At 46.7% G+C, this 20,608-nt stretch overlaps 1 protein-coding gene across 1 annotated transcript in view; it reads right to left on the bottom strand.

Moving 5' to 3' along the window:
• Positions 1 to 13,748, bottom strand: part of ARL14EP (ARF like GTPase 14 effector protein) — a 28,271-nt gene extending 14,523 nt beyond the window's left edge. Inside the window, exon 1 of the mRNA XM_077460863.1 lies at positions 13,613 to 13,748. Coding sequence (XP_077316989.1) covers positions 13,613 to 13,678 — 66 coding nt within the window. The 5' untranslated portion in view covers positions 13,679 to 13,748. The remainder of the gene's footprint in view (positions 1 to 13,612) is intronic.
• Positions 13,749 to 20,608: the final 6,860 nt, after the last annotated feature.

Genomic DNA, 20,608 nt, shown 5'->3' with positions numbered 1-20,608 from the left:
ACCAGGGTACCCTCAACAGGAGTGACTGCCCACAACCGCACCAAAAACTGCAGAATATAATGCAACAGCACATTAACTTAACGGCACTGTGTTTTTAAATCGAAAAATATATTGAAACTTTACAGCCAAAACAGGCATCAGCCGATGCACTGACGTCTACCTTTTAGAACTTGGTAAACGTGTGGACAGACGACCAGGTCGCTGCTTTACACGCCTGAGCGACAGACGCTTGGTATCGGAAGGCCCAAGAATTTCCGATTGCCCTCGTGAAGTGGGCCGTGACCGGAATGGAGGGCACCTGCCCCTTCAAGGCATAGGCTTGCACTACAATCTGTCTGATCCACCTGGAAATGGTGGCCGACGAGGCCACCGTGCCTTTCTTTGGACAAGCCACCGAAACAATGAATCTGACTTCTGAAAGGGAGCAGTGGCAGACATATACACTTTAAGAACCCGAACCACGTCCACAGCATGAAGGGTCACCTCCTTAGGGTGTCTCGGCTTAGGACACAGAGATGGTAACACAATGTCCTCACTGATATGAAAAGCCGAGACCACTTTTGGCAGAAAAAACGGTTGCGGACGCACCACCACCTTATCCTTGTGGATAATCAGATAAGGCGACTTGCAGGGCAAAGCCGCCAGTTCCGAAACCCACCTGGCCGATGTGATGGCCACTAGAAAGACCACTTTCTGGGAAAGTCAACAGGGGAATTTCCCTGACATTTTCAAACGGCTGAAAAAAAAAAAAAAAAAAAAAAAAATAAAAATAAAAAAAGACAGCCAAGGCTGAAATTTGCCCCTTAAGGCTGGGTTCACACTGCTGCGGGGGGAGATCCGGATGTGATTCGCACCGCAAATCACATCCGATCTCCGTAGCGATGCGAGTACAGCCATACAGATAGTATGGCTGAATTCGCATCGCTCCCGCAGCAAACTCGCACGGGACCCTTTTTTTGGTCCGCAACAGAATCGGATCGCATGGGGGGGGGGTTCACACCATGCGATCCGATTCCTGTGCGAGTCGGCAGATCGCACTGCGATATGCGGACGGATCTGGGGGTGTCATTAACATATCATTGACACTCCCAGCTGGGCATAGGGCAGTGTGAGTAATGCGGGAAAACGCCGCGCATTCGCGGCGTTCCCGCATCGCAGCGGTGTGAACCCGGCCTAACCACTTCCCGACCAGCGCACGACGATGTACGTCGACAGAATGGCACGGGCAGGCATATTGGTGTACAGGTACGTCCAATATTCGATGCCGCCGTGCAGTCGGGAGCGCGCCGGCGCGCTCCCGCGCTGGTCGGGACCCCCGTGAGTCCGGTCGCGGGACCCGCGGACTCGATCGCCGCGGGCATCCCCGCGATCGTCTCACGGAGCGGCCGAATAGAGGAAATGCTGTATAAACAACATTTCTCCATTCTGCCTAGCAACTAGTGACGCTGATCTCTGCTCCATGTGATTGGAGCAGAGATCAGTGTACACTAAATGAAAGCCCAACCCCCCCACAGTTAGTAACACACCCCTAGGAACACTTAACCCCTACACTGCCACCCACTGGTTAACCCCTTCACTGACAGTGTCATTTACACAGGAATCACTGCATTTATATAGCAGTGATTACTGTATAAATGACAATGGTCCCAAAAATGTGTCAAAAATGTCCGATGGGTCCCCCACAATGTCGCAGTCACAATAAAAATCGCAGATCGCCGCCATTACTAGTAAAAATAAAAAATGATTAATAAAATGCTATAAAACTATCCCTATTTTGTAAACGCTATAACTTTTGCGCAAACCAATCAATAATCGCTTATTGCGATTTTTTTTACCAAAAATATGTAGAAGAATACGTATCGGCCTAAACTGAGGGAAAAAATTTTTTTATATATATTTTTGGGGGATATTTATTATAACAAAAAGTAAAAAATAATGCGATTTTTTCAAAATTGTCGCTCTATTTTTGTTTATAGCGCAAAAAATAAAAACCGCAGGGGTGATCAAATACCACCAAAAGAAAGCTCTATTTGTGGGAAAAAAAGGACGTCAATTTTGTTTGGGAGCCACATCGCACGACCGCGCAATTGTCAGTTAAAGCGACGCAGTGCCGAATCGCAAAAAGTGGTCTGGTCTTTGACCAGCAAAATGGTCCGGTCTGAAAGTGGTTAATAGTGCTTAACACCAATTTCTGGCCTACTCCTTGCTGAAGAAACAGCAGGATCCTGGAAATGGAAAAGGAGCACGGATGCCATCCTCACACATGGAGATGTAGGCCTTCCAGATACAATGATATCTTCCGTGAAGAAGATTTCCACGCCCTCAACATAGTTGGGATCACCGAGTCCGATAGACCCCGGTTCCTCAACACCTGGCTCTCAATAGCCATGCCGTTAAAGCCAGCAATGGTAAAAGCAGGATGGAGAATCAGACCTCGAGACAAAAAGGTCCTCTCGTAACAGCAGTCGCCAAGGGGCGTCCGCCACCAGGCGCACTAGGTCTGCGTACCAAGGACGCTGAGGCCAATCTGGGGCAATCAGTATTATTGGGATCCCCTCAATTTCCACTCTGTGAAGCAGACGTGGTAACAGTTTTAGTGGAGGAAAGTCGTAGATCAGCTGGTACTGATCCCACGGATCTCTTGTCCTGGACACGAATCTCAGCACCTTCCAATTGAGACGGGAGGCCAGAAGATCCACGTCTGGTGTGCCCCACCTCAGGCATAGTAGCCTGAATACCTCCGGATGCAGTACCCATTCTCCTAAGTCCAGCATCTGGCGATTCAGTCGCCTGCCAGTTCTCCACTCCCAGGATGTAAATGGCTGACAGGGCCGGTATGTGTCGCTCTGCCACCGAAGTATGGGAGCGACCTCATGCAGCGGCTGAGCTTCTTGTTCCCCCTTGGTGATTGACGTATGCCACAGCTGTGGCGTTGTCTGACTGGATCCTGATCGGACGCCCTTGAAGTCTCATCGACCATGTGGAGAGGCACAGCCTGATCGCTCTTAGCTCGAGCAGATTGATCAGCAAATTGGATTCTTCCACCGACCAGAGGCCCTGAGCCGACTAAACCAACTGAACCCCCATCACTCCAACCCAGCCGGATAGGCTGTCGTCCGTTGTCATCACTGTCCACTTCAGGAGGTAGGAACGACTTCCCGGACTGAATCAATTTTGTCAAAATCTCCTTCTGCAGGACTCTGGTGTGGAACTGGCCATATGGTACTGCCTCGAAGGAGGCTACCAGGACTCGCATGCAGAAGCGGAGCGACAACCACTTGCGGTTAATCAGCAGTTTCACCGCGGATCTGAGAGTCTGCAGTTTGTCTGAAGCGAGAAACACTCTCGCTTCCCTGGAGTCCAGCAGCAAGCCCAAGTACTCCAGACGCTGGATCGATACAATCACTGACTTCTTTAGGTTCAACAGCCACCCAAATTGCTTGCAGGGTCTGCATAGTGATCACCCCATCCTCCTCTAATTCTGAGGCGGAAGATGCTCTCAGGAGGAGATCGTCTAGGTATCCCACGATCGCAACCCCACGTTGCCGAAGCAGCGCCAAAACTGGAGCCAATACCTTGGTAAAGACTCGGGGGTTGATGCCAGACCAAAAGGGAGAGCCATAAACTGGTAGGGGGCTTCCCTGACTGTAAATCGCAGAAATTTTTGATGCCGAAGGCGTATGGGTATGTGCAGGTACGCATCCTGGATGTCTAAGGATGCCAGGGAGTCCCCTTGATGGAGTACAGCGACTACTGAGCGAACTGATTCCATTCTGAACCTCTGCACTTTCACAAAGTGATTGAGGGCTTTTAGGTCCAAGATTGGACATACCCCTTCTTTCTTGGGAACTACAAACAGATTTGAGTAGAATCCCTGGAAACGTTCCGATTCCGGAACCGGTACAACCACCCCGCGACTCAGCAGGTCCCTTACTACCCCCAAGAGGGCCTCCCGGCAAGCCAGGGATGCTGGAGGGGGAAGAATCTGTTTGGCGGCCAAGAGAGAAACTCTATCTTGTAGCTGGAGGAAATTTAGATCGAAGACCCATTGGTCGGATAGTCGAGAGGACCACCGAGCTGCAAACTTGCGAAGGCGACCCCCCCCCCCCCCCCACCGAGACATGGGTGAGGGCAAACCTTCACGCGGTAGCACTTTTGTTCGCAGGCTTGTTAGCCTTGCGGCTGCAGGGACGTTTTTATCCTTCTGTGGTCGTCCTGTCGGGCTGGGGACGTTTAACCGAAGCTCCAGGCGGGAAAAAAAAAAAAAAAGGAAGATGTTTGTGAGCGGAAAAAAAAAAAGAGGGCCCTTGCCTATGGCGTGGCTCCTTAGCCTTCCTGGCCTGTGGGAGTAGGTTACTCTTACCACCAGTGGCATTTTTAAATAATGTCATCCAAAGAGCCGGTCGCCAAGGAAGGGAAGATCCGTCAAGGCTTTTTTGGATGCCTGGTCAGCAGACCAGCATTTTAACCAAATCAGGCACCTCAGCACCACTGCCTTTCACTAGTTGGTCTGCTAGTTCCCCGCAGACAGGAGAAGCCTGTTGCTCTCCCAATTCGCGGTGCAACAGTTTTGCCCACTCAGCGTCTGCGACACAAGTGCGGACGCCAGTACTGGTCGCATGGCTGACCCCACAACTGTAAACAAGGAACGAGCCACTGCCTCGGCCTTCCTGTACGTGGGATCCTTGTGAACGTGCTGGCTTGCGGGACCCAAAAGGGGACCGCTACATCAGCAGAAGAATCTGCTGTCTCCTGAATCTTCAGGGTATCATGCACAGCTGTGATAAGTGCTCCAACAAGCGCTTTGTCGCGCACGGACCTGGACGGGGACTCATCCTCACTGTCCGAACGGTCCTGGTCAGCGTCATCTGACAAGACAGAGCAGGGGTCACCAGCCTCTGCAGGACCAGAGTCTGCATCAGAGCTCTCCCCAGAGGACTTTTTTTTGCACCCTTTTCCCCCCACGTGCCGCCTGCATCTGGGCAATGAACGAATTGAGGGTGTCCATGGGCACTGCGCAGTCCGCAGGTGACCCAGTTGCAATACCCTGGATTTCGGGGGAAGAAACACCAGTTTCTGAAGCCATGCTGACCCTACCCTGTCCGCCACCTGCAAAAGGGACTTAGGACAGTGAAGGTCCCACCCTCCTGCTGCCGCCTGGGGGGGGGGGTTCCTAGAGCCAGACTCATCACCCTGGGGCATTCTGTGATAGTCACTAGCCATGCCTGTAGTCCCCAGGAGGTTACCCAAGTTCAGAGTGAGGAAACTGTCGGCAGCAGCTGTAGAAAATAGCGGTGAAACGATCTACAGAGCTTGCACCAGCGTTCAGGAAATGGCCATCCAGCGTCCTGTATACACAGTGGCCACAGTAAACAGCATGTGAGAGCACATGTAATGCTGTCACAAGAGAACTGCGGTAAAAAAAAAGCGCTCGAGCTTCAAAAAAATGGCCACCAATGCAACTAATAGGAAAATCTCCTAGAAAATGGCCGTCAAGGCTCACAAGGGGAACCTGCTCTGCCCTCAGTCAAAATGGCCACCGGACATCGCCATGCGGTGACAGGAAAAAACATCAAACAGCGCTGCCTTAAACCAGCAAGAAAACACCCGCAGACACCTTTTGAGACAGTTTCCCCCCCCCCCCCCCCCCCAAAACACACACACAGGGACCAGGACCATCGCTAGCCGCACAGACCCCCCACAGGTGAGAGACCCAGCGATCCCCATACACACACCTTTCGCAGCACATGCAGCCGCCCCCCCCCCCCCCCCCCCCCCCCCGGGAGGAGGGAAGATAGGGACGTGGGAGAGAAGAGAAGGAGGTGAGGTGTCCCCCAAATTGACCTCCCAGAGAATGCCCAGCTGCTCAACTCCCCCCCCCCACCCCCCGAGGGAGGGAGAGTCGTACTTACCAGTCCTGAAGAGCTGGGAGACATTCCATCACAGACCCATTCCTGCGCAGTTACAGGGTGGCTGCTGGCCCGGTATACTGTGATCCAGACATCAGTAGCCCGGTCATATGTATACCCCAGAGCATTGAAGCTCACCAACCACCTCTGGAGCTGAGGTATGTCGTGGCCTGCCGAGCCTTAGCTGCAACCTGCACACGCTCGATGGCCAGACAAGGGGGACTACAAGGATAACGCAACCAGCCTGTCACCCAGCCGGCAGTTGATATAAGATCCCAGGATCTTTCATCTTGCGCAAAAGTATAAATCCTGCATCAAAATAATGGACCAAAGGGCCCGCAGGGTTCCTAGGTCATTCTCCTTCACTAGGCAAAATAAAACTGAGGCCGCGTACACACGCGCGGACTGTTGGCCCAACTTTGTCCGTCCAACAGTTTGAGCGAACAGTCCGCTCAAACTTAGCATGGACGGACATGGCCACACACGACGAACGAACAGTTTGCTGAAACCGTGCGCGATGACGTGAACGGCACGTACGACGGGACGCAAAATACGACGTCCTATACACTGCATTATAACTTTCGGCTTGAAAATCCTTTCTGAGCATGCACGGAACTTAGTTTGACGAACAAGCCTACACACGGGCGGACTGTTCGTTGAAACAAGGTTTCAGCGGACAGTTTTTCGGAATTTCCGTAAAACCTTGTCCGTCCAACTGTCCGCTGAAACTGTCCGCTGAAAGCCCACACACGAGCGGACTGTCCGCCCAAACACTGTTCAGCGGACAAGGTTGGGCCAACAGTCCGCGCGTGTGTACGCGGCCTGAGTCTGCTGGGGCAGCAGGGAGGGTTGTTAGCACAGGGTCTGCCCCCAAGGGCGGTACTGAAATTTCTGTGTATTGTTACAATTTTGCTTAGTTATCCTAGTGGCAGGCTAACAAACCCATTTAGTTACAGAGAGGAGCTGTGTCGGTCGGTGAATACAAGAGAAATGACGGCGGGCGGGATCCCCACTCGTTCTGGGATGCCATGACGTCGCCCCAGTGTTGGCGAGCATTATGGCGATCGCAACCCTGACCTCTGTAAAAAGCCTATGACATAGGTTCTTTACGCATGTGATCGGCTGTGTCCAATCACAGCTGGTCACATGTAAACACGGAAGTGCTGTTTATCAGCTTTCCTTGACTCACACTGACGAGAGTGAGAGGAGAGCCGATCAGTGCCATCTTCTCGCAGGGGAGACCTGTACAGTTAACCAGGGCACTGATCATCACTGCAGACCCAGCAGTGATGCCAGTCAGTGACACCAATCTGTGCCGCCCATCAGTGTAGCATATTAGTGCCCATCAGTGAAGGGGAAAAATTACTTATTCACAAGATTTTCTGACAAAAACTCCCCCCCCGCCCTTCAAAATTTTTCGGTCTTTTTTCATAAAAAATAAAAAAACAGCAGTGAATAAATACCACCAAAATAAAGCTCTTTTAGTGTGAAAATTTTTTTTAAATTTTTTACTTTGTTATAAAACATAGCCGATTAAAAAAAAAAAACAACCTTCTTAAACTTGGGCCGAATTTTATTCTGCTACATATTTTTGTTAAAAAATAAAAATCCCATCAAATGTATAGTGATTGGTTTGCGCAAAAGTTAGTCTACAAAATAAGGCATATACTGGAATTATATATACTGGTGGCCAGTCTGACACAGACACATTGTGGGGACCAGTGGCCCTAATACAGTGATCAGTGTTAAAAATTATGAACAGTCACTGTAATGACACTGGCTGAGAATGGGTTAAACAGGGGCGATCAAAGGGTTAAATGTGTGCCTAGCCAGTGTTTGTGTGTACTGTGAGGTGCTTTCAACTAAGGATGCTGTTTTTTTTTTCCTCTGCTTAGCAGGGAAACAAAAACAAGCTTATTCCTGATGATGGGACTGAGTTCTGCATTGTTTATATAGCTTGAGCTGTCCTATCTTCATCACTGAGTTACTTCCATTGGTTGCCACACGCTTATCGGTTTGTGCTGTGAGTAATCAGCGTGCCCCTTACCTGGAAAAGCAGAATCACGTATATACATTCACCTTGCTATTGTCAGGTTTGGACCACTTTTGCCTTCAGAACTGCCTTGAAGTGTTTGGGGGGAGGGGGTCCTGTTATATAGCAGATTACACAGAAAGTGCTTATGCAGTCTGGTCTAATCTGCCTCTCTCTAAACTGTAAAAAACCTGGCGGATCCATGTACTGACCACAATAATCAAGGCTACTGAGCCGTGATCACTGTGGTCAGTTTATGTCATCCGCAGCTCTCCTCTGTCCGCCTCACCCCCTCTCTCCCTGCCTGTCAGCTGTGTCCATGTCTCCACCCCCCTCCTGCTGCTATTAGCAGAAAATAAAATATTAGAAATGATCACTGCCAGTCTCTATTATATCTAGGCATATACCCCACTGTATAAGTTTTATTAAAAAGGAAGCTTGTAAATACCATTTCACAGCTACAGTGGATATAAAGTCTACACACCCTTGTTAAAATGTCAGGTTTCTGTGATGTAAAAAAATAAATAAATCATTTCAGAACTTTTTCCACCACTATAAACTGTACAACTCAGTTGAAAAAGCAAACTGAAATATTTTAGGTGGAGGGAAGTAAAAATAAAATATGGTTGTATAAGTGTGCACACCCCTAAACTAATACTTTGTTGAAGTCCCTTTTGATTTTATTACAGCATTCGGTCTTTTTGGGTATGAGTCTATCAGCATGGCACATCTTGACTTGGCAATATTTGCCCACTCTTTTTTTTTTTTTTTTTTTTTTTTGCAAAAACACTCCAAACCTGGCAGATTACGAGGGCATCTCCTATGCACAGCCCTCTTTAGATCACCCCACAGATTTTCAATTGGATTCAGGTCTGGGCCATTCCAAAACTTTAATCTTCTTCTGGTGAAGTAATTCTTTTGTTTTGGATGTATGCTTTGAGTTGTTGAGTGAAGCATGATGGTGGCAGATGAAGTTCCTCTTAATGTTCAGATTTCTAGCAGAAGCCTGAAGGTTTCGTGCCAATACTGACTGGTATTTGGAACTGTTCATAATTCCCTCTACCTTGACTAAAGACCCTGTTCCAGCTGAAGGAAAACAGCCCCAAAGAATGATGCTGCCACCATCATGCTTCACAGGAGGTATGGTGTTCTTTTGGTGATGGGCAGTGTTTTTGCACCAAACATATCTTTTGGAATTATAGCCAAATAGTTCAAGCTTGGTTTCAGACCACAACACATTTTCGTCACATGCTCTTGGGAGACTTCAGATTTTTTTTGCAAAATTTAGCCTGGTTTGAATGGTTTTCTTCTCGATAAAAGGCTTCTATCTTGTCACTCCATCCCATAGCCCAGACATATGAACAATACAGAAGATTGTTGTCACATGTACCCCACAGCCAGCACTTGCCAGATATTCCTGCAGCTCCTTTAAATGTTGCTGTAGATCGCTTGGCAGCCACCCTGACCAGGTTTTCTTCTCGTCTTTTTATCAATTTTGGTGGGACGTCCTGTTCTTGGTAATGTCACTGTTGTGCCATATTTTCTCCACTTGGTATATCTAATGCCTTGGAAATTATTTGGTACCCTTCTCCTGACTGATACCTTTTAACAATAAGATCCCTCTGGTGCATTGGAAGCTCTCTACAGACCAAGGCTTTTGCTGTAAAATGTGACTAAGAAAATGTCAGGAAAGACCTACTAGAACAGCTGAACTTTATTTGGGGTTAATTAGAGGCACTTTAAATGATGGGAGGTGTGTACAGACTCCTATTTAACATGAGTTTGAATGTGATTGCTTAATTCTGAACACAGATACATCCCAAGTTATAAGAGGGTGTGTACACATTTACAACCACATTATTTTTGCTTCCCAAACCTAAAAGATTTCAGTTTGTTTTTCAATTGAGTTTATAGGTCACATTAAAAAGTTGGAAAAAGTTCTGATTTATCTTTGCCTTATTTTTTTAAATCACAAAAAAAAAAAAAAACTGACATTTTACCAGGGGTGGGTACTCTTTATATCCACTATCTTCAGGCCGGTCACGTGACTCCAAGCCGGTCTCCTACTCCAATCCAATGCTTCAGCGGGAGGGGCTGAGTGGCCACATGACCTCCCCTGATGACGCCATGGGAAGATCTCGGCCTTCCCGCTGCAGATCGGCGGGGAGTCATGTGACCAACCTGAAGATAGCTGTAAAAATATTTACAAGCTTTGTTTTAATAAAACACTTAAGAGGGGCTGGCAGCGAATTCCATTTTTGTGGTTTACATACACTTTAATTCTTTGTGGCATAGATTCAACAAGGTGTTGGAAACATTCCTCAGAGATGTTGGTCCATATTGACATGATAGCATCACGTAGTTGCTTGCACATCCATGAGGAGAATCTCCCATTCCACCACATCCCAAAGGTGTTCTATTGGATTGAGTTCAGGTGACTGTGCAGGCCACTGGAATACAGTGACCTCATTGTCATGTTCAAAAAAAAAAAAAAAAAAAAAAAAAAAAAGACAGTGGTGAGATGATTCAAGCTTTGTGACACTTTGGTGCATTAACCTGCTGGAAGGAGCCATCAGAAAAATGGGTACACTGCAGTCATAAAGGGATGGACATGGTCAGCAACAATACTCAGGTAGGCCGTGGCATTTAAACCGTGCTCAACTGGTACCGAGGGGCCCAAAGTGTGCCAAGAAAATATCCCCCACACCATCACACCACCAACCTGGACCAGTGATAAAAGACAGGATGGATCCATGCTTTCATGTTGTTTGCACCAAATTCTGACCCGACCATCTGAATATTGCAACTGGAAAGCGAGACTCACCAGACCAGGCAACGTTTTTCCAATTTTCTATTAGCCAATTTTGGGGAGCCTGTGCAAATTGTAGCCTCAGTTCCCTGTTCTTAGCTGACAGGAGTGGCACCTGGTGTGGCCTTACACTGCTGTAGCCCATCTTCTTTAAGGTTTGATGTGTTGTGCATTCAGAGATGGTATTCTGAATACATTGGTTGTAACGAGCGGTTATTTGAGTAAATATTGCCTATCATCTCAGACCAGTCTGCCCGTTCTCCTCTGACATCAACAAGGCATTTTCCTCCACACAACTGCCGCTCACTGGGTATTTCCTCTTTTTCGGACCGGTCTCTGTAAACCCGAGAGATTCCACTAGATCAGCAGTTTTTAAAATACTCAGACAAGCCCATCTGGTGCCAACAACCATGTCATATTCAAAGTCACTTAAATACCCTTTTTGGCACCATTTAGAATTGCTGGAAAATAATTATCACCGCCCCCCCTTAACCACTTCAGGTCTGGAAGATTGAGCCCCCCTCCTGACCAGGCCAATTTTTGCGATACAGAACTGAGTTACTTTAACTGACAATTGTGCGGTCCTGTGGTGTTGTACCCAAATGTATGTCCTTTTTTCCCCCACAAATAGAGCTTTCCTTTGGTGGCATTTGATCACCCCTGCAGGTTTTATTAATTGCGCTATAAACAAAAAACGGCCGTCAATTTTTTTTTTTCTGCTAGAAAACATATCAAATACAAAAAAAAACAAAAAAATAAAAAAAATCCCCATAAGCTTAAATTAATTGGTTTGCGCAAAAAGTTATAGTCTACAAACTATGGGATATATTTATGGAATCTTTATTTACTACTGGCAGCGACTTATAGCAGAACCGCAACATGGACAACACAGTGGTGTAGTGGTTAGCACTCTCACCTAGCAGTAAGAAGGGTCGCTGGTTCAAATCCCAACCACAACACTACCTGCCTGGAGTTTGCATGTTCTCCCTGTGCCTGCATGGGTTTCCTCCGGGTACTCCGGTTTCCTCCCACAATCCAAAGACATGCAGGTAGGTTAATTGGCTTCTGTCCCAAATTGGCCCTAGTATATGAATGGGGACCTTGGATTGTGGGCGCCTTGAGGGTAGGGACCGATGTGAGTGTGCAATGTACAGGGATAGGGACAATTGTAGACACTCACTCAGGTTGAACTGGATGGACTGGTGTCTTTATTCAACCTTACTAACTATGTAACTATACAACCGTTTCCCTGAAAATAAGACCTAGCGTAATTGTCGGTGATAGCTGCAATATAAGCCCTACTCCCCAAATAAGCCCTAGTTAAATTCCTTGTAGGTCTTATTTTCAGGGAAACAGGGTATGTAACATTTTGGCTGACACATTGGACACCAACACTTTTTTGGGTCCAGTGACAACAATACAGTGATCAGTGCTAAAATTATGAACTGTCATTGTACCAATGACATTGACAGGGAAGGGGTAAACATTAGAATCACAATTTTTTTTGCTTTTGCGGGCCTGCGGCCGCGATGTCCTTGTCAGTCACCTGCGATCGCTCCACAGAGAGCCAGAACGGGGAACTGTCAGTGTAAACAGCTAGATCCCAATTCTGTCAGGGTTGGAGAGAGAGATCTGCTGCTCCTAGGCAGCCCAGCCCTCATACAGTTAGAAACACCTTGAACTCCCCCTAGTGTTAACCCCTTCCCTGACAGTTTATACAGGAATCATTGGCTATTTTTAGCTCCGATTGCTGTATAAATGTCAATGATCCCCCCCCCTCAAAAAAAAAAAAAAAAAAAAAAAAAGTCTGCTCTATCCACCGCAACGTCGCAGTCCCGTAAAAAAAAAAAAAAAAAAAAAAAAAAAAAAAACGCAGATCGCCACCATTACTAGTAAAAAATAAAACTGCCATAAATCTATCCCCCATTTTGTGGACGCTGCATCTTTTGCGCAAACCCATCAATATACGCTTATTACGATTTTGTTTACCAAAGATATGCAGAATACACATTGGCCTAAACTGATGAAGAATTTTTTTTGGCTATTTATTATAGCAAATAAAAATAGCTTGTTTATAGTGCAAAAATGTTATGCATAGCAGTCCATTATGCTTCACCTTTGCAGGGAGACAAAGAGGAAGTAAACCCATCAGGGATTACCAGGCACTAGGAAGCAGTTGGGGGCGTGGTACACACTGCAATGCTTTATTCCCCTGGCAAAGTTGATCCAACTTGTACAGACACAACACTACAAATTCGAGCCAATGGGACGTGCTACTCATGTCCCAACAACCATGTGTAATACGCTGGGCTCCGACACATTTGTTCACAAAAATTGGGGTTACAACAAGAGGCGATGCATCACTTCCTCTCCGCCTGTCAGTAGTCTCCGGAGCACGAGCCAATCACAGGTCAGGATTCAGAGGAGAGGGAGATAGAGATGTCTATGAGACGTTATACCCCAGAGACTGACACATGGGAGACCTCAGAGCTACCAAGTCTCAGGACCAATCAGAAGAATCCATCCCATCTGTATCCAATCAGGGAGTCCCCTGTATTACATAGCTGATGGTAGGTCAGATTAGTAGTAGAGGCTCCTCTCTCATTGGACACATTAAGTAGTTCTTCATATTACAGATTTTTTCATAAAAGGTTGACTGTAGAATGCGTGACAGCCAAATACACCCCTCTCCCTCTACAATCACCTAGTACTGTCTGCCCAGCCTTGTATCGCTCTGTTATCTGCAGCACAACTCTTCCTGTGACTGTACACTCCCCGTACCGCATACAATGTGCACCCTCCGGTGTTCTGTCACGGCCGGTGCCGCCATATTGCCCCCATTCCTCCCTTCTCCTCACTCACTTTCGCCTGGGACTTCTTGCTCGGCATTCCCGCGTTACTCCCAGCGCCGTCCTGCGCCGCCGCCATCCACAGGCGCCCCGCCCCTATAACGCGTCATCTCGCACGCACACCATAGAGACTCATAGAAGGACAGATAGGCGGGAGGTTTGGAATGTTGGCGCTGTCTATGGTGCTGCTTGGAGTTTCTATGGTGATTCCCTGTCACATGGCCTGTCAGTGTGTTTGTTATGTAAACAATGGTGTGCAGCTCATGTAGAAAAGATATAACTTTTCATAAACACCAAAACTTCCTAATAAGAAGAATGTGACTCATAAAAAAGGATGAACTAAAGGCAATTTTTTTCCTCTGGTTTTGAGAGTGGAGAGTGATTAGAACCCCTGACAGGTCCGCTACTCATCGGAAAAAGCAACAAAAGTGCTGCGAACAAAATTGCTTATTGCACATGTGCTCTGCATTCCAACATGGCCGCTATATGTTTTAATAGGTTTCCTACTCTGACAGAATACAAAGGTGGCAGCGGACATCTTGTTACACCCAGGCAAGTGTTGTATATCACACTTATTTTAGCAGTTAACTCACTTTATATACTGAAATAGACTATTTCACCGTGACAGTCAGTGTGTCTAAAAATGACCCTCGGCACTGAGCAGTGCAGGGTGTACCAAGATGGCCGTCACCACCTTCTGACTGCAGACTTGTTGCTGCTTTTCAAATGCAACATCAAAACCAGACATCCCAACCAGCAAAAACTCATTTCAGGGAGGTGACGCTTCACATCGGCGCTGACAGCCCCCCCCCCCCCCCCCAATGAAATGCAGCCTGATCAGTGCCAATTGGGATAGGGGCTGTTGGGATTGGGGCTGGGCTGCTGGTGCCTAGGGATCTGGCTGCTGCGGCCAGGGATCTGGCTGCTGGTCCTGGGGTCTGGCTCCTGGGGCCAAGGGTCTGGCTGCTGGGGTCTGACTGCTGGGGCTAAGGGTTCAGCTGCTGGGTCCAAGGGTCCGGCCAGGGGTCTGGCTGCCGGAGCTGGGCTGCTGGTCCTGGGGCCAATTGTCCAGCTGCTGGAGCATGGGGTCTGCCTACAATGGGGCTGTAAGCCATCCCAGTCAGAGAATTCCCTGGAAGGAGGGGGGTGGGCGGAGGCAGAGAGAAGACTGTGCGCCGTCCGTGATCTGCAGGCTGTAGCAATTAAAAGAAAAAGAAAAGCTTTCCCCAGTCAAGTGGATTCTTTCTCCGCTTTTGGGTGCACCATAATCTCATGTGCGACAAGTACATGACAGTTTTGGTCTGCCCGGCAGATTAATATAGAAGCGACCGGGACTGTCATGTACTTGTCGCACAGGAGATTACTGTGCGGCAGCCTCCGAAAGCAGAGAAAGAATCCGCTTGACTGGGGAAAGTTTTTTTTTCTTCTTTTAATTGCTACAGTCTGCAGATCACGGGTGGCACACAGTCTTCTCTCTTCCTCCGCCCACCCCTCTCCACTGCTGAATTGGCCTGACTGACCCAACCTTAAAAAAGTACCCATGCAGCAGGTTGGGGACAGCAGTATGGGCTGTCCTCCTCTCTGCCTCTCGCTCGCAGCACCTTACATCCGCTTGTCACTCAGCCACAGACAGAGCAGCCGTACTCCATTAGGCCACTCGGGTTGCTCTGTCTGTGGCTGAGTGACAGGTCCAGCTGGGAGATCACCCTGTGCTCGAGGGTGTCTGGGAGCCCGCAGCCAAATGCGGGAGACTCCCGTAACTCGTGGGAGACTTGGGATGTCTGAAAAACAGTGTCACAGATTTCAGTATATAAGGTGAGTTTACTGCTAAAATAAGTGTGAAATTGAAGACTTGCCTGGGTGTAAGAAGATGTCTGTCACTGCTGCCTTCGTGTTCTGTCAGATTAGGAAACCTACTGGAAGGCATAGTAGCCATATTGGAATGCATGGCGCATGTGCAGTAAGCATTTTTTGCTCAAAACTCCACTTCTGTTACATTTTCTGATGGGAAGCGGTATTCTGACAGGATATCGGCACCCGCTGATCGCCAGGAAAACACACAGAACAGAGCTCTGCCTATGTAAATAAGGCAGAGCTCTGTTCTGACAGGAGGGAAGGGATGGATTTAGTGTCCCTGCAAAGAAGTAATAAAATCCATCACTTCCCTTAGGAAAAGCAGCACACATAGTACAGTAAAACACTGGTTAGGCACACAGTTAATTCTTTCAGCGCCTTAGATGTTTAAGCCCTTCCCAGCCAGTGTCATTAGTACAGTGATAGTGCATATTTTTTTGCACTGATCATTGCATTAGTGTCACTGGTTCTCACTTCCCACAAAGTATCAAAAATGTAATGGTCCACTGGCGAGGCTCATCCGCTCCAGACACCTCCAGGTTGTTAAAAAGGGGGACACTAACGCTGACTGTAAGCAGGACACACTTACCAGCAGAGCCTGAATTGCCATGTTAAGACGATCACCAGGGACCTTAAAGGCATATATCCACACGCTGTTGAGGTAAGGGAACATCCATACACTAAATAGCACGGAGGATAAAGCAAGTCACTCAGCACCAGTATTACTTTGCAGAATTCTGTTCACCAGCACCTTATTGTTGTGTTTACAAGTCACTGTATATGCTGCACCGTATTTATAAGAAGGAATTTTTTCACGGACACTCTGATATATTTTATTTACTCTTATTAAGGACTCATTTTTTTATGCTATTGGAATTTAATTGTATGATCAATATCTACTATTACCATTCGTTTTATTTATTTTTGTCTAATATTAGTTTACATATCAGATTATTTGTGACATATGCACCTTATTCTACATCTTTCAGTCTGGCAACCACCAGCACCTGCCTCTTATAATATTAAGTTAGGATTGTTATAGCACTGTTGCACTTTATCTTTTATGTACAGCGCACCACTACTCTTTATTCTCAAAATTTTTTGGGGTTCAGATATTTCCCTCAGTGTGTGCAGCAGTACGTGTTCTATATTAATTTGAGTTGGCGCAGGAATATTTTCTTTTATTATTTAGTGTCAGATCGTATGCCGCAATATCGCAGTTCTGCTATAAGTCACTGATCGCCGCCATTACAAGTATAAAATTAATAATATTGAAGCCCAATCTTAGGGTGATACCCGTGTAGATAGGGTTGCCACCTTTTCTTCAAGTCAAACCTGAACACTTCAGCGGCACACAGCATTTTTTTTTTTTAGTATAAACTATACATATATTTTGCTATTCAATATCATTTCTAATCATATGAAGTTAATAACAAGAGTCCCCCTTTACATCTGGATCCACAGAGTTCCCCCTTTTACATCTCAACTCGCAGAGTTCCCTTTCACTGTAAGGGGGGACTCTGCAGTCCCTGATGTAAGGGAGAACTCTGGGGCCTCTAACATAAGGGATGCTCTGGGAACCCTGGTTTATGGGGGAACACTGAGAACTCTGATGTACGGAGAAGACTCTGATGTAAGGGGAAACACTGTAGCCTCTGGTGTAAAGGGGGACTCTGATGTAAGGGGTGCTCTGAGAACCCTGATTTGCCTTAGTGTACTTACTCAGAGGTAGGAAAGAGAAGAGGGGAGACTTCAGTCACAGACAGGGATGGATGGTGAACTCACTCACCCCTTGGCAGTCAGCACCTCTCATACAGATGTATCTGAGGCTGCTGGACTTCAATCCCCGGTGCTATGCCTCAGAAAAGGAAAGTTGGGGCTGGAAATTTGTGTGGGCGGCCACAGAGCCATAGGGGTGGGGGGAAGAGGTGTTGAGTTGGTTGTAAACCCTTCCATATAGCCAGTGAAGTGACTGGTCTCAGGTGATACACAGAGATGAAACAAATCCTCCTACATAAGTTGCACCTGTATATCTGAGTCTTCTCTATATCTGTTCAAAGTGCTGGATTATAAAGCTTGTCTGAGTGTTCAGAAAAAAAGGGGGCTGAGACCTGAAGTTACACTTTGCAGAGGTCAGTAAAGAGAGCTCTGAGGGTTGAGCTCCCTCCTGTGTCACCTTTTTTCTCCTGGTGTCAGGAAAACTTGTGATTCATGCTGATAGCAGAGGAAGGATGCAGCTGACAGAAATTACACTTAGGGGTTGTTTTACACAAAGCAACTAGCCTGTGCACTTTGCAAGTTGCTCTCTGCAAGGGCAGTTGCTCCAGAGCTTAGTAAACAAGGTATGGGGGGCTATTTAGGAAAGGAAAATCCACTTTGCACTACAATTGCAAAGGTCACTTAAAATTGCACTGAAAGTGCACTTGGAAGTGCAGTTGCTGTAAATCTGAGGGGTAGATCTGAAATGAAGGGAAGCTCTGCTGATTTTATTATCCAATCATGTGCAAGCTAAAATGCTGTTTTTTATTTTCCTTGCATGTCCCCCTCGGATCTACAGCAACTGCACTTTCAGTGCAATCTCAAGTGCACTTTGCACTTGTAGTGCAAAGTGGATTTGCCTTTACACCCCTTTCACACCAGGGCATTTTGCAGGCGCTATAGCGTTAGAAATAGCGCCTGCAATCCGCCCTAAAGAAGCTGCACCATTGTGTGTAGTGTAAAAGCCCCGAGGGCTTTCACACTACAGCGGTGCGCTGGCAGGACGTCAGAAAAAAGACCTGCCAGCAGCTTCTTTGGAGCGGTGAAGGAGCAGTGTGTTTACCGCTCCTCTACCGCTGCTCCCCATTGAAATCGCTATTGCGGCGTATTGCCGGCGGTTTTAACCCTTTCACGGCCGCTAGCGGGGGGTAAAAGCGCCCCGCTAGCGGCCGAAATGCGCCGCAAATCCGGCGGTAAAACGCCGCTAAAAATATCGCCGTTTTACCGCCGACGCAAAGGGCGGTGTGGTGTGAAAGGGGTCTTAGTAAATAACCCTCAAAGTTTCACTTTGCAAAAAGTACCCAATCACGTGCAAAAAAAATAAATAAAAGATTTGCTTGCACACGATTGGATGATTGAAGCAGTTGCAACAACTGCTCTTTGCAAGGTGCACAGTCTATTTGCCTTTAGTAAATAAACATCTTAGTGCTCTGAATTGAGACAAGTACACACTATAGAGGGATATGCTTTGTTCATATTTCATGTCTGAGGTTTACATCCACTTCAAATGGTCATTCTGAATCACTGGTATTTTTTATTTTTTTTGCATCGTTCTTAAATCAATATACATTAAATGACCACAATTAGAAAGGGAATAGATAATCTCTATCTCAGTGTGATTTCTGGATGCTGTCGGTATTTGCAGTATTTGCGCTTACAACTGGCAGAATCCAGATGGCCACTATAAGGATAGCAAGAGCAGATGAGTTCCATAAACATCGTCGCTTGTAAATTCTAGTAAAAAAGACAGATATGAAAAGGATTTATGGTGACCATGGAGACCAACTTTACAAAGCTAAAAATAGATAAGTAAGACTTTAATCCTTACTGGCCATGTTAAAATGGTCTTCTTTACACTGATTTATTTAGTGTCCTTATAGGACTTGTGCTTAAAACCGAATGGAGCCAATTTATTGCACCTTTCAGGCGAAACTAGAGATGTGCTAAACATTGGGATTACTGAAGGTTTCACAGGATGATTAGGATTTTGTTGAATACAGAAAAATGAAAAAAAAAAAATGATTACTACATTAATTACAGTGCATCCGGAAAGTATTCACAGTGCTTCACTTTTTCTACATTTTGTTATGTTACAGCCTTATTCCAAAATGGATTAAAGCGGGGTTCCAATGCCTAAACCTTTTTATTTATTTTTTTGCTAAAATGTCACAGATTCAATTATTTAAAATTAAAACTCACTTGTTTCAGTTTTTATGCTATAAACTATCCAACAAACACTGCGCTATTCTTATAAATAAATACAGAGCAAAAACCAAAAATAAGCTGCTAACACACCACGAGGATAAAAAGTGCAATGTTATAAATTCTATATAAAAGTGTAGCGCTTTAGAAACCAGGCATGTTATACCATCCTTACATAAAATGATATATGCTTATATGTGAAAACTTGTGCATATATATTCAATAAATATTAACAACGCGAAATAGTGCGACAACTTATAAAGTCTTACTGTAAATCACGTATAAATATTAATTGCTGTATATATATAGCTATAAAGTGATTTTGATAAAGAAAAATAAAAAATAAAAAATGCTGTTAAAGCGGTAGTCCGCCTTTTATTTTAAAAAAAGCCAGCAGCTACAAATACTGCAGCATCTGACTTTCAAAATAATGACACTTACCCGCCCAGTGCACCCGCGATGTCGGCACCCGAAGCCGATCTCTTGATCGTCTCTCGGGTGCTGCCGCCGCCATCTTGGGTATGGGAATCAGGAAGTGGAGCCTTGCGGCTTCATTTCCCGGTTCCCTACTGCGCATGCGCGAGTCGCGCTGCGCAATAAGGATTGTCCCCGCTGTCTCTGGGATCCGTGTGTTTCCCAGCAGGCAGCGGGGACCTTCGGAAAGGGGTGTAGATTCTGCGGAAAGGGGCGTACCTTCTGCAGAATCTACGCCGGAAGTGTACAGGTAGTGTACAGGTACCTGCACCCCCCTCCCCCCTGAAAGGTGCCAATTGTGGCGCCGGAGGGAGGAGGGTTCCAATGAGCGGAAGCTCCACTTTAGGGTACAGAAAATTTCTGCAGCATTGAAGGCCCCAATAAGCACAGTTGCCGCCATCATCCGTAAATGGAAGAAGTTTGGAACCACCAGGACTCTTCCTAAAGCGGCCGCCTGGCCAAACTGAGAGATCGGGGGAGAAGGGCCTCAGGGATCAGGGAGGTGATCAAGAACCCAATGGTCACTTTGACAGAGCTCCAGCTTTTCTCTGTGGGGAGAGGAGAACCTTCCAGAAGAACAATGATCACTGCAGGACTCCACCAATCAGGCCTATATGGTAGAGTGGCCAAACGAAAACCACTCTTCAGTAAAGGCACATGACAGCCCGCCTGGAGTATGCCAAAAGGCACCTGAAGGACTCTCAGATCATGAGAAACAAAA

This window comes from Lithobates pipiens, unplaced genomic scaffold (assembly GCF_037356315.1).
Source record: "Lithobates pipiens isolate NorthernLeopardFrog02 unplaced genomic scaffold, aLitPip1_a1.2 Scaffold_10, whole genome shotgun sequence".
Taxonomy (NCBI): domain Eukaryota; kingdom Metazoa; phylum Chordata; class Amphibia; order Anura; family Ranidae; genus Lithobates; species Lithobates pipiens.
Note: the sequence above shows the minus strand (reverse complement) of the source record. Positions and strands in the feature narration are given on the sequence as shown.